Here is a 15,009-nt window from a genome sequence, read left to right as displayed (position 1 = left end):
TTAGTTCTTCTAAGAGCAAGTTATTTTAAACGAGAGAGCCTGGCCCCTCCCTCTCTGGCTTCCTGTCTGCTCACTTCTCTCTCATGCACATTCCCTCCTCTGTCATGCTATCTGTCACTTGACACAGACAGGGAGACCCTCACCAGTGTTGGCACCATGCCCTTTGAACTTTTGGATTCCAAAACTGTGAGCTAAATAAACCTCTTCTCTACAAATTACCCACCTCAGGTATTTCATTACAGTAATGGAAAAATGGCCTAATGCACCTCTGTAGAGTGCTTCATATAAAGCCTGGTATACACTGGGCACTCCATACCTGAGCCCAAGCCCTTCTCCTTTTTCTTTTTGTCTGGGGATTGAACTTGGGGCTCAACCACTGAGCCACATCCCCAGCCCTATTCTGTACTTTTTTTAGAGACAGGGACTCACTGAGTTGCTTAGCGCCTCGCCATTGCTGAGGCTGGCTTTGAACTCACAATCTTCCTCCCAAACTGCTGGGATTACAGGTACCACACCTGACCCTTCTCCTTGATTCTTTACACTGTGACTCCCTGGACCCTCTGATCCATGCCTACATTAGTGGTAAGGATCTTTACAGGATGAAAAACATTTATTGCCAACATTTGTGTCAAGGGGTAACATATTTACTGCTTTTGAATGAACTTCTCTCCTGAGTAAATCCTGCTTTGTCCTTCACCGCCTGATTCTTAACCTGTTCCCTGATGTGTGTTTTGGGGTGGGGGTGGGTATGTTGGGGGACCCTTGAGAAATGTTGCCTCTTCTTCCAGCCCATAGTCTGCTCAGAGGTGCAGACTACTGGCAAGCCCCTCCCTACACTGCCCTTCCCAATCTTCTCTTAAGCAGCACCCTCCCCCTCAGTGTCTATTAATAGTTGAGTGAAGACCTCTGCTTTTCCCTGCCAGCCAGTTTTTCCCCACCCCCAGGCTAATGTCAACATTAAGACATTAGCCTTTCACTTAGAGAAGGATGTGGGTGAGATGTTAGCCATGCCCCTCCCAACCTCTAAAGGCTCAGTTGCCTATTTCATTGAATGGGAAGGGATTTCTGGATAGTCAGATAGATCCTCATCAAAAAGATGCTAATAACCTCTAACATGTACTGAATACTCCTGTGTGTGATGGGACTTCACGTTTGTAACCCAAATATAATGGGGGCAGGCATCAGGCTGTCCACTCCCTGCTTGGGAATTCACAGAAGCAATAGTACCACATCACTGTAATTAAGAGTCACTCAAATGTTACACATTCTCAGGCACAAACAGTTCCCTGAGGACCTCTGCAGGCTCCCTCCCACTCTAGTGCTTCTGTGGCACTTTGCTCTTCCTCTGTTCTCTCTGGAGTTCTTGAAGCCCAACACCCTACCATTTTTCCTCAGCAGGATCCTCACCCAAGGGTGCCCTTCAAGTCCATTTCTTCACTGGATACTCCCATAGAAAACATGTTCTGCCTCGTTCTAGAAGGTTTTTCTCTCACTTTCCAGGAAGGGGAATCCAGGAATCTTGGAGAATGAAACTTCCATCATGTTATATACATGCCACCTCTTTTAATACTCAATAGTCATTAAGTGGCAAAGCTGGCAAGACCTCATGGTCAGACGCATAGCCAGGTAGCTGAAATGTTATAATAAGTGCTCTGTACAGGTTAGCTCTTCTCCCTGGCTCTGGCCATGTTAAGTCTGTTCAGAAATCCCCGGAGCTCCCTACTAGAACTTGAACTTTAGTCAGTGTCTATAGGTTCACTACCTCTCTGCATTCTGACATCCACACGCAAGTCTGAGGGGGAAATAAATTCATATTCCTCCTTTCCTGGTTTACAGTATGTAAAGAATTTTAAATAATAATAAAAAAGAACATGCTTTCAAACTATACTCACTTCTCATTCATGAAAACCACTGGTCATCAAACTTGCGCATTTTTCCATCAGGGAAACTGAGGTTCAGACAAGTTCGCAAGGTGCTCAAGGGGGTCCACAGAGATAGAAATGGAGCCTGATTCCCAGATCAGTGCTCAGTCTATTCCTTGCCAAGGGTGGAACATGGGGGTATGGGAGGGCTCCTGTGCTACCATGGCCTCTGCCAGGTCCTACAGTGCTCATAAGCTAACATATGAGGTTTCTTTTTGTTTGTTTTGTGGTGCTGGGGATTGAACCCAGGGCCTTGTGCATGCAAGGCAAGTACTCTACCAACTGAGCTATATCCCCAGCCTACATATGAGGTTTCTTAAGGAGGGAGGTTGCTTGGCACTTGGACTCTGGTGCTGAGGCTGGATGGAGAAAGGAACCCTGAGTTCTGGGCCCAGGTAAGTAATAGCCCCAGACTGAGGGCCCCCAGAGGGACTGAGGATCCCTCTTCAACTGTAACCCTACTGCCTGCCTCATTGTATCTGACCTGCTTCCACTCTCCCAGGGTGCTTGATCCTCATCCTTGACCCAGGATGCCTGCTCCTTTCATGCTGTCAACCTCTGATCTGCCTCCTTATATTCCTCTCCCCCACAGTCAGACCCTGTCTAAGTGACAGAGAGGATCAGTCTGTAGCCTGTAGGTCCAACACAGCCATGTGTGTTTTGTTTGAATGACACTGTCCAAAAACAATTTGAATTAGTTGCTTATGTTTAGAAACCAATAGGAATCATCTAAAATGATGGATTTCTTGATTCTCTTGAACAATCTACAGACTGGCAAGAGCAGACCTGCTTTAATTTCTGGCATGGCATCAACTGCCTGGGCTGAAGGAGCAGTTGCTCCAACTGGATGAAGAATTGTCAAATTGGGTGCAACATCCCATCATTCTATGGCTTCCCAGTTCTACTCCTTCATACAAACTTGTCCAACCTTGAAGGCATTTGTATTCATAACCATATTATTGACCAATTTGATTTGAGCCTTGTGCCTCCCAATCAGCTCTCACTGGATAAAACCCTCCCAACCCAAGACTCCCACTGACAGTCCACCACCCACAACAGCCTCATAATCTATTCCCTCAGCTTAGCCCACAAGTGCCAGGGGAATCTGTGCCCAGTTGCTGCCCCCAATACCTCTCCAGACCCCTGGCTCAGCCCTCTAGGAACTCCCTTCCAAGCCCCATAACCCCCATGGTGGTCATTCTGAAAACACAGAGAGGAATCGGACATCTTTTATTGATTCTAAAGAAGGACTCCTGCATTCTTATACTGAGGAAGGAGTTCTTGGATTTTGTGCCGGGGTGCTGAGATGGCTTGGACGATCCTCAGTGGGGGGAGATACTTCTGGGATGCCATAAAAATGGGATGATGTGGCCTAACTTTCTTGTTGACACTACACAAATCCAGGATCAGAGACTTTGGGTTGTAGATGCTTTTCTTCTTGGGCCCAACTGGGGTAAATGGTGGTATTTTGCGAGGCTCCACAAGCAGCCGTACTAGGTCCTTCCGAAAGATATTCCAGCTGTTCTCCTTGAGCAATCTCTGGCACATGTCGTCATCACTGAAGGGTAGGACAGAAGTTGAGCTTTCTAGCTAGCTCCTCCCTCCCTTGCCCTTCCAGCCTTTCCTCCTGCCACTCTTTCCCATCCCTAAATACAGGAACCCAGTTCTAGCTCTTTGCCTTTCTCCAGGCTCCTGTCTCCTACTCTACCTTTCTATGACCTTCTTTGCATAGACCTATGCTTTCCCCTGCAGTGGTTACAAGCCATATGCAGCTACTGAGTACCTGAAATGTGGCCAATCTGAATTAGGGATGTGCTTTGGATATAAAACATACACTAGATTTCAGAGACTTATAACACAAAAGAATGGAAAATATTTCATGAATAGTTTTTATATTGATAAAATGTTTAAATTATAATACTTTAGATATACTGAATATACTGAATCTAAAAATAGATTATTCACCTATTTCTTTTCATGTCTTACAATGTGGTTATCGAAACATTTAAATTATATATAGGATCTCTAGCCATCCAAGAAATATAAATCAAAACCACAATGAGGGCTGGAGTTGTAGCTCAGTTGTAGAGCACTTGCCTAGCATGTGTGAGGCACTGGGTTCAATTCTCAGCACCACTTATAAATAAAATAAATAAAGCTTCATCGACAACTAAAAAAAATCTTAAAAAAATACAATGAGACACCACCTATACCCACTAGGGTTGTTACCACAAAAAAGACTGACAATGCCAGGCGTGGTGGTGCATACCTGTAATCCTAGTGGCTTGGGAGACTGAGGCAGGAGGATCACAAGTTCAAAGTTCAAAGCCTGCCTCAGCAACAAAAAGGCACTAAGCAACTCAGTGAGACCCTGTCTCTAAATAAAATATAAAATAGGGCTGGGGATGTGGCTCAGTGGTCGAATGCCTCTGAGTTCAATTCTTGGTACCCATCCTACTCCACCCCCCCCGCAAAAAAAAAAAAAAAAGACTGACAGGAGAGCTAGAGATGTAGCTCAGTGGCAAAGTGGTTACTTAGTGTGCACAAGGTCCTGGGTCTGATCCACAGCACCAAAAGTGAGGAAAAAAAGACAGTAATAAATATTGATGAAGATTGTGAAGATATCAGAATGAGGATTTTGCTGTATGGATGTAAACAGCTATGTAGCCATTTTGGAAAATGGCCTGACAATTCCTTAAGAGGTTAAACACAAGTTACCATATGACCCAGCAATTCATTCCTAGGCATGCATATATATATATATATGAGAAATGAAAATATATGTCTATAAAAAAACCTGTACAATAATGTTCATAGCAGTATTATTTATAATAGCTAAAAAGTGTAAATAATCCAAATGCCCATCAACTGGTAAGTATATAAATAAGGTGTGATATATACATATTGTATGACTCCATCTATATAAAATGTCCAGAACAGTCAAATCTAGAGAGACATATCATAGATTGGTGGCTGCCTTGGACTGATCATGGTGCTCTGGCCCTTCCCAGGCCCCTTTTCCCCATAGAGAGTGGGGCAAACAGGCATAGGATGGAACGGACTTAGCACTAACTGATTTATTTCCTTCTGAGACCACAGCAAGGGAAGGATGCTAAACTTCCATTGATTTGCCTGTGCTTGCCTACCTAAAGGGACAAGCCTAATAATTAACAACCTAGAAGGTTCTTCTGGCTAGATGATACTGACCAAGACAAAGTCAACTGTGATCCCAGAGATCCACCGAAGAAAACATGTAGAGGTCAGAATGGGCTATTAGCTAGTCCTTTTGGTATCGGTGATGTTCCAAAGCCAGCTCATAACCGTTCACAAAAGCTAACAGTGTGAATTCTCTTCTCAACTCCATGTTGAATGATATCAGGTTGGTAGCTTGAAACTGGCCATGGTGGGCATATGTACACCACAAAAATCAGCAAGCCTTGCCAGTCAGGGTTTTCTCCAGCCTCCTGGAGAGCTGGTACCAGCACACCTCTAGTTTCCACTTAAAAAGTTCCCATTAATTCCCAATTTCTTACAAAATGAATAATAGTATCTGACTTTGACCTACTACTTATCAAGTGTCAAGCACTTTATATTGGTTAACTCATTTAATCTCTATTTCATAAACATAGAAAGTTAGGGCTCAAAAGGGCAAAGGAACTCACTAAAATCTATGAGGGGTAAGCATGGGATTCTTTTATTTTTGGACCCAAAGTCCAAGTTGATACAGACAAGATTCCACATCATGTCTGGATGATGATGGTCACATTTGTTTCTAGTCTACTCTGTTACTAAGCAGGGCAGCTTTCCAGAGTCCTCTGCCTGGGGGAGTTCCATTCCAATCCCCTGCCTCACTTGATGATTTCTTACGTCTTCACCGGCTTTGACACTTTAGCTCATGTGGCTTTTCACCACTCTGGGGCAACCCCAGCATTGAATCTTGTTGTTTACTTGATTTGGAGGAGCCTCTTCATTTTGGCCTTTGAGGATTCCTCTGTCTTTCCTATGAACTGAGATCTCCATTTTGTTCTACATGCAATGGCCTGGGTTGTGTATGGGTGATTTTTAGGTTTCTAGCCCATGGCATTCACAGGGCTGGTGCCTCTGCCTGATTGATTTTAGGACCTCAAGTCCTTAGTTAAAACTTAAGAGATTTGAGCTACATAATGGATATGTTTCTGGCCTGCTTTGGCAGTCTAAAAAGCATGAGTTCAACCATTAATGAAGACAGAACCCTGCCTGTCAGCATTAGAGATGACTAAAGCAAAGCGCTGACTTGGCAGTACAGGCACCAAGTGCTCAAACATCTGTGCAGGCAAGTCTATGTGAACCTTTTCAGAATTTCAATTCCACAAACACTAGCTGAAACTGCCCAGGGCCAGCTATCACTAGAGGAGCTGAGGTTCCTTAGATCTTTTTCAAGTAGGTCAGTCTGAACAGCCATTTTCCATATTGGTAGTGCACAGAAAACAGAGATGCATCACCTCTGAACTGGGAGAAGTCAACAGTGAGTCTCCACTTGTTTTTCTCATAAAATTCCTTCAATTTTTTGCCACATAAAATTTGCTCACTATTATTCTTAAATCCACTCATTTCTTTTACTTAAACATCTACTTTAGCTCTTTCCTGAGCAATAAAATCTACTTAATCTCGAGGTTAGTAAGCTCATCCTGTTATTTTTCTAACGTACACTGTCAAGGTTAAATATGTAAATCTGTGCACCATAGAAAATCATCTTGCAAACCTTCTGTGGAATGTGTTTCATACTTTGGGAAACAATGATCTAGTCAATTTTTTCTTGTTCTGCTGATTGGACTCTGAAGTCTGAGAGGAAATGACTTGCCCAAAATCACAGAGCTCTCATATAGAATTATGAACTTATTGGACACACTGCAAGAATCTACAGATCTGAGCAGGCTGCAGTGGCACACACCTGTAATTCTCAGCAACTTGGGAGGCTGAGGCAGGAGGAAAACAAGTTTGAGGCCAGTCTCAGTAACTTAGTGAGACTCTGTCTCAAAATAAAAAATAAAAAGGACTAGTGAAGTTGCTCAGTGATGAAAAAGATTCTACAGATCTGCCTGCCTCCACACCTCCTCTTTCTCTACCACTGGACTAGCACTTGCTTCCAACACCTGCTGGGAAAACCAGGTAAGTTTCTGTATACTACCAAAGACATAGTGGTAGCATATATATAATTTTGTACTGCTCTTTCCATGTATCATTAGCTTACCCACTTAACACTCCAATTATGGAGTCATTAAACTTATCATCTTTTAATGCCGCAATCTGGCTGGGCACAATTCAGGAGCCACTTGTCAAAAGAAATGAACTTTATTTTTAGAACACACATGCCACACCACATGAGCTCTTCAGGAATTCCCTCAGAGCCCAACTGCCACCACGGGCTTCCCACAAGCCTCTCAATCTCCCCCACTCCTCCTGCTCTTGAGGCCGATTTGCTGGGTCCTGTGGGCGGAGCCAAAAAAAGTCCCCCAGTGAGCATCTCCGTGGTCTGAAAGGGCGTGGAAACAGCCCAATGAGCATCACCGCAGAGGAGCCAATCAGTTGGCAGCTAGAAGTTTGCTGGGGCCGCTGTGAGCCAATCATCAGCTGGCAGCTGGAAGTTTGCTGGCAGCTGGAAGTTTGCTGGGGCCCCTTCGGCTGTGGCTCTCAACATTTTAATAAGACAGGGATAGTCTATCAAGGGAATGTACTGCTTTTCTTACTATCTCCTTATGTGTGGCACAGGTGGAGGTAATGGTGGTGATTTTCCTATTATGAATATGACTGCTATGAACATTTTAATACTTGTAGTTTCACCCACATTTTGGCTTCCTAAGGACAAATTCAGGGGTGGATCACTGCCTCAAAGGGTAGGATCATATAAGGCTAAAATTAACAATGTCAAAAGGAATATGAGGCTAAAATTATCATCAAAAGGATTGAGCCAATTTAGAATATAATAACTACCAGTTTCATTTCACTATTGTCAGCATTCAGTATTACTGATTTTTTTCCTTCCTCCCTCCTTCCCTCCCTCCCTCCCTTCTTTCTTTCTTTTACTATAACAACAGGCAAAAGCTAGTTCCTTTGATCTGATGGGACTTACACACTGCCCAATACTGACCTGGGGTACTCAATGTCAGACCTCAACAACTTCTCTCTTGTCTCTTCATCAATCATTTCATAAAATTTTTCTTTCCTTAATCGAATCAACTCAGTTCCCAGGCTCACGAGAATCAAGGGCCGCATGTCACGATGGCTCTCTGGAAAGAAGGCCTGGTGAAAGCCCTAGAAAGAAGTAATCACAGAAAACTGGACCTCAGAAACCAGTCAGTTCTACCAGCAGATTTTCTAGATAGCAAAATAAGGCCTCAAATAAGAGGTGAATCCACTGCAGTCACTGAGCTTGTGATGGGGAGGGGAAGTCCAGGGCTACTTTTGCTACTTGACATGACAGTCTTCTGATTCCTGGAATTAGAAAGCCCTAAGTGCTTTCTCCATGGTCCCACCTCCACAGAGCAGGCTCTGTTCCAAGAACTACACTCATACCACTGCTTCTTGAGCTTTCTCCAATGTCCAATCTCAACTTTCTTTTTTTAGACAGGTTTCACTCTGATGCCCAGGATAACCTTGAACCTCTGTGCTCAAGTGATACTCTGCCTTGGCCTCCTGGACTAGCTAGAACTAGCCATCTCACCCAGCTTTCAACTCATTTTTGCCAAGCAAGCTTGTTTTCTCTTCCTCAGGACTTAGGACAAAAACCAAATAGCTAGTCCTTATTTAGACATCCCCCTTTTCATCCACCCCTTACCCCATCCTTTTCTGTAGGCCCCAGTCCTCTCTGCAGCTTAGTGTACCCCCTGCTTTTTGGCTTGGTTCATATCTGGTTGTATCTGAAAATGAGATGGAGAGCCATAGGCATACCTGCTTGCTTTACAGAGTAAGCCTCTTTACAAGGAGACACTCTGGACCTGGCTGAACAAAGCCAAGAACCCTTGTTGCTATACTCTAAATCCAGTGCTCACACTTTAGCTTCTTGGCTGGTTAATTAAGACTCAGGTAGGGAGGGAAGGAGAGGCTACTGGCCCCCCAGAGCCTCCAGCGCCCAGCTTTCTAAAACTCAAGAACAAAAGAGATCCCAAATCAAAAGACCTGCTCTTTGGAGGCCAGGTAAGATTAATCCTGGCTTCCAAAAGGATATCTACATTTTTCATTTGCTTTGTGGCTTTGGGCAAGCGATACCTCCCTGGGCTGCTGTTTGCTCACCTATGAAATGGAAGTGACAGCCAGGCACAGTGGTGGTGGTACATATCTGTAATTCCAGCCACTCAGGAGGCTAGGCAAGAGGATTACAAATTTGAGGCCAGTCTGGGTTCAATCTTCAGTACTAAGGAAGTGGGGAAAGGAGCATGGACAGGGGGCAAAAATGTTGCTCCTACTATGTGAAGAAAATACATACAAATATAATCTTCACAACTGCCCTATTGTATAGGGATCATCCTTCTTAGCTGTGAAAAATGAGATTCCGAAAAGAAAATTTACTTGTCCACAGTCATGTATTTTATATTCCCAACAATGATAATACTGACAACAATTGTTATGGTTTGGATATGAGGTATCCTTCAAAAGCTCCTGTGTTAATGCAGGAATACTCAGAGGTAAAATGATTAGATTAGGAAAGCTGTAACCTAATCAGTCCATCCTAGTTGGAATGGACTGACTGGGTGGTAACTGTAGGCCATAGAGTTAACAGTAGGGGTGTGGCTGGAGGAGGAGGGTCATTCACTGGGGGAGTGCCCTGGAAGGGTTCATCTTCCCTGTAGTCTCTTCTCCACTTACCCCTCTGCCTCTCTCTGCTTCTGGCCACCATGAGCAGAGTAGCACTTCTTTGCCATGCCTTTCTGCCAGGATGCGCTGCCTCACCTTGGGCCCTGAGCGATGGATTCTGTTGTCCCTAGACTAAACATCTTAACTTTGAGCTAAAATAAACTTTCCCTCCTCCAATTCATCCTTGTCAGGTATTTTGATCACAGCATCACAAAACCTGATTAACACAAAGACGAAGGTAGCACCAGCTAACATTTATTAAGCATCCACTAAATTACAGGGCCTCTTATAGTTTGTGGTTATATTAAGTCATTTAAGCCTCACAAACACAATGGCGTGGTTCCCTATTTTATAGATGAGGATGCTGAGATTAAGAAAAGTGTCCAACATTATACAGCATTAAAGCAATAAAACCATTATTTTTAACATTTTTTTATATTTATTTTTTAGTTGTAGTTTGACACAATACCTTTATTTATTTATTTATTTTTATGTGGTGCTGAGGATCGAACCCAGGGCCTTACACGTGCTAGGCAAGCACTCTACTGCTGAGCCACAACCCTAGCCCCAGGGGCACTCAACTACTGAGCCAAATCCCCAAATCCCCCAGGGTCTCATTGAGTTGCTTAGTAACTCATTTTTTGCTGAGGCTGGCTTTGAACTCGAGATCCCCCGGTCTCAGCTTCCCAAGCCACTGGGATTATAGGCATGCCACCATGCCCAGCTAAAGCCAGGATTTGAACCCAAGTGGTCTGTTTTCAGAATCCACACTTTTTACCACTATGGTATGACGAAACTAAGGAATGAAGAGGTTGAGTAACTTGCCCAAGACACAAAGTGGCAAAGCCAGCATTTGTTTTGTATTGAGACAGAGTCTCATTACATTGCCCAGACTGGTGTCAAACTCATGATCTTCCTGCCTCAGCCACATAAAGCCAGGATTTGAACTGAGGAATCTATTCAGGAGCAGTACTGGCACTCTTCTCCACTGCAGGTCCATCCCCCATCACACACGAACACACGAACACACACATGGGCATGTACACACACACATATACACACACACGCACATAGCTGGAGTCAGGTCACTTCCTCTGTCTAAATCCTTGAAAAAGCTTCCCAAAGTACCAGGAATAAAACAGAATACTTCATCATGGCTGCCAGGGCATGGACTATCTATCTCACCATTGCTCTGCTTTTCAGCCTGGTCCATTGCTGCCACTACCCTACCTCGTTTACTCTGTTCCAGCCATCCTGCCCTCCCTTCCAGTCTCTTCAACATGCTGTGCTTCCTTCCTGCCTTCCTGCCTCCTTCCTTCCTTGCTTGTCCTTCTGTCTGAAATATTCTTCTCCCTTGTCCTGTTTCATCATTCAGGTCTCAGCTTGAACATACTTCCTCAGAGACCTCATTTAAGAAGGTCACCTCCCCATTCTGCTTTCCAGTACTTTTCCAACAGCAATTTGCTATTTTTCATGTACTTGTTAGAAATCTGTATACTATGTGTAACCCAACTAGATCAAATACCCCATGAGGCAGGAGTTATGTTGGTTAACTCACTCACATTGGCACCTTGTGCCATGCTTGGGAGCACAATAGATACTCAAGGAATATCTGTTAAATGAGTACACAAATGGAGTCACAACATTCAAGGTGGCAACTCACCCTGGTGAATTTCCTCATTTTCTGATGAGGATACAGATTGAGAGGCAAAGTGATTTGCCCAAGTCTGCACAGCTAGCAATTAGAAACAAAATCAGAATAAGATTCCTCCATCTGTCACCTCTTTGCTGCTCTGTCCATGGCTCTGGCCTGTCCTGACTACCTCTTAGGTCTAGGCCTGCCTATTCCCTGGAAGGTTGGTTCTCCTACACCTCTTGGCTCAAAATCTGGGTCTCTCTGCTCCAAGGCCCCCACCTCTGCTGTTCCCATACTCCTGCTTCCAAGGGTAAGGAAAACGTGATAGATTCTTACCTTTTGTAAGTGAATACTCAGAGCTGTTACCCACTCATTTGCCTTAAATGAAGCCAGGGCCTTGAAAGCAGTACAGAGTCTCATTCAAAAGCACCTCATTAAGACTTTCACCAACATTTTCTTCAAAGAGGGTCACATAAACAAGTATTTGTAGAAAGCCTTCTATGTATGTGGTGTCCTGTGCATAGAGGGGGAGAGGTGGCCAGGTCCTTGCACTAAGCCCTACTCATAACCTTCCCCGGCCTCCTAAGGAATTAAGACCATTCTGGCATCGTGAGTCCTCTATAGTACTGGCCTTATTGCTCATGTCCCTTACACAGCCTCCCATCAAGGTCACCATCTACCTGCCCTCCATGCTTTGATTCTACCCAGGGTGCCCAAGCATGCCTAGCTTTTCCACCTTGGTTCCCTGTGTCTGTTCAGATCTGAGCAGCACTCTCTGAAACACTGACAAATTTAAGAGAAGCAGGCAGTAAAGAGGCAGGAGAACACATCACATGAAGAATGACTAGAGAAATGGAGGATGTTTGCCTGAATAAGAAAATAGTTAATGGAACATTGGCACTGTGCCTGGCTACAGAAATGCTGAATGAAAACCAAAACATCATTCTCTAAATATCAATGGGGCCATCACATGGTAAGGAAGCTGATTTCTTCTATTTTCTTCTTTGGGAGGTAGAGACCATGGGAGTAGAGTTACTTTAAAGTTGCAAAAGGCAGCTGGCAAATACCTGTAATCCCAACTACTCAGGAGCCTAAGGTAGGAAGATTACAAATTCAAAGATAGCCTGGGAAACTTAGTGATACCTTGTCACAAAATAAAAAATAAAAAGGGCTGGGGATGTAGCTCAGTGGTAAAGGAAGGGTTCTATCCCCAGGACTGGGGGCTAGGGGGAAAAGTTACAGAAGGTAGATTTTTCTTGAACAAAAGGAAGAATTTTCTAAGAGTTCAAAAATATTCAAATCAGCTTAGAGGGTTCATTCTAGAGACTGGCTCTCTGATAGTCTTGGGCTGACTTTCCTGATACACCAACTAGTGAGACAGGACCAAACATGGGGAAGGAGGGCGTGAAGATGGTCTTGGAGCAACTGTAACGAGGCACAGCAGAAAGGGCACGGATCAGGTTCCCAGACTCGGCATGAGTGCATACAGAGTTTCAAAAGAAAGCCTCTCCCCCCAGGCAGGCTGAGGCCCACTGCTCCATATCTGTTACCACCATGCTATTCATCCTGCCACTCAGCTCCGCACCCTTCACCAGCTTCAATGGTGATTAACTCATGACCAGTCTTGGTTCATCCATACTCACCCCTTTACTATTGGATTAATTTTTTAATGGTCTATTTTTTAGAACAGCTTTAGATTTACAGAAAAACTGAGAAGCTAGTATAGTATTTTCATATATTTCCCAACCTGTTTCCCCTATTAATATCTTACATTATATGATATCTTTGTTAAAATGAACAAACCAATATTGACATATTATTATGAGGTTAATGAGTTATTTAGATTTCCTGTTTTTAATGTAATGCACTTTTTTTGGGGGGGGGTGATGGTGCTGCATCAAACCTAGGGCCTCTGCCACTGGGCTACATCCACAGCCTACCTAATGTCTTTTTTCTGTTCCATTATCCTATCCAAAATACCTTACATGTAACTGTCACGTCCCTTTAGTCTCCTCACAGTTGTGGTAGTTTCTCAGGTATACCTTGTATCTGATGACCTTGACAGTTTGAAGGGTATATATCAGGAATTTTGTGGATGCTCTAGTATTAGAATTTGTCTGATATTTTTCTCACAATTATACTGGGGTTTTGGGGTTACTGAGAGAATGACCATTAGACACAGTGCCATTTTCATCACACCATATCCAGTGGCAATATTATCAACATGATTTATTACTGTTGATGTTGTCCTTGATAACCTGGCTGAGGCAGTGTTTCTTAGATTTAGCCCTTTTCCTTACTGTACTCTTCAGAAGGAAATCACTGTATGCAGTTCAATCTAAAGAATAGGGATTATAATGTAATGTTCTCCCTTCTTGAGGGCAGGGTATCATGCTTCAGAATTATTCTGTAGGGAGATTTGCCTTTTCTCCATCTACTAATCCATTCACTATTGATTTATTTATATCATGAATATATATCATTCATTTATATCAGTATGTCATGGATGTTTATTTTATACTTTGGGTTTACAATCCTGTACTACTTTATTTTATTGCTCAAATATCTTTGGCCAGCAGGGGTTCTTTACACTGGCCTATGCCCTTTGACATGCCCTGAAGTTTTCCCCCACCAACATTTCCTTTATTTTCAAGAACTATAAAATGTTCTAGGCTCATCTTACATAGACCACTGTTCCTTTTATTGGGAAATGTTATTAGAAATCAAGATCTGGCTTCTTGAGATTGGCCTGAGAAATGATTTTTTTATTTTTTTTGAAATGACACCAAAACCCAGGCAAATGAGATTGCTTCAAACTAAAATACTTATGCATAGCAAGGGAAATAATGAACAGAATAAAGAGACAACCTACAGGATGGGAGAAAAATTTGCAAACCACACATCTGATAAAGGAGTAATATCCAAAACATGAAAAGCAACTTAGTAGTAATACAACAACCTGATTAAAAAATGGGCAAAGTGCCAGGTGCATGTGCACATCTGTAATCGTAGCAGCTCAGGAGGCTGAGGTAGAAGGATCACCAATTCAAAGCCAGCCTCAGAAAATTAGCAGGCCCTAAACAATTTAGCAAGACTCTGTCTGAAAATAAAAAGGGCTGGAGATGTTGCTCAGTGGTTAAGCATCCCTGGGTTCAATCTCAGGTACAAAAAAAAGAATTCCACCATTATGCATAATTATAATGTGCTCAACATCATTAAGCATCAAGGAAGTAAAAATTCAGTATCAAGGAGATACTGAATCCTATTGTTATAAAACAGCAATTATCAAAAAGATTACAAATATTGGTAAGAATATTAAAAAAAGGAATCCTGGGCTGGGATTGTGGCTCTGTGGTAGAGCACTCGCCTAGTATGGGCAGAACCCGGGTTCGATCCTCAGCACCACATAAAAATAAAGGCATTGTGTTGTATCTATCTACACCTAAAAAATAAATATTAAAAAAAAGGAATCCTTGCACATTGTTGATAGAAATGTAAATTAACATAACCAATATGTAAAACAGTATGGAGGTTCCTTAAAAAAATAAAAAGAATCATTTGATCCAGCAATCCCACTTCCAGATATATATTTAAAGGAAATGAAATCAGTATGTTGAAGAG

General features: G+C 43.0%; 1 protein-coding gene across 2 annotated transcripts in view; it reads right to left on the bottom strand.

Moving 5' to 3' along the window:
• Window positions 1–3,137: 3,137 nt before the first annotated feature.
• Cnbd2 (cyclic nucleotide binding domain containing 2) overlaps window positions 3,138–15,009 on the bottom strand; it is a 57,363-nt gene continuing 45,491 nt past the window's right edge. For both annotated transcript variants that reach the window (XM_027945359.2, XM_027945358.3), the window contains 2 exons: window positions 8,050–8,213; window positions 3,138–3,480 (listed from right to left, as the gene is read on the bottom strand). In XM_027945359.2, the coding sequence (XP_027801160.2) occupies window positions 3,162–3,480; window positions 8,050–8,213 (483 nt within the window). In that variant the 3' untranslated portion in view covers window positions 3,138–3,161. The remainder of the gene's footprint in view (window positions 3,481–8,049; window positions 8,214–15,009) is intronic.

Source organism: Marmota flaviventris, chromosome 2 (genome assembly GCF_047511675.1).
Source record: "Marmota flaviventris isolate mMarFla1 chromosome 2, mMarFla1.hap1, whole genome shotgun sequence".
Taxonomy (NCBI): domain Eukaryota; kingdom Metazoa; phylum Chordata; class Mammalia; order Rodentia; family Sciuridae; genus Marmota; species Marmota flaviventris.
This window is presented reverse-complemented; position numbering and strand designations above follow the sequence as displayed.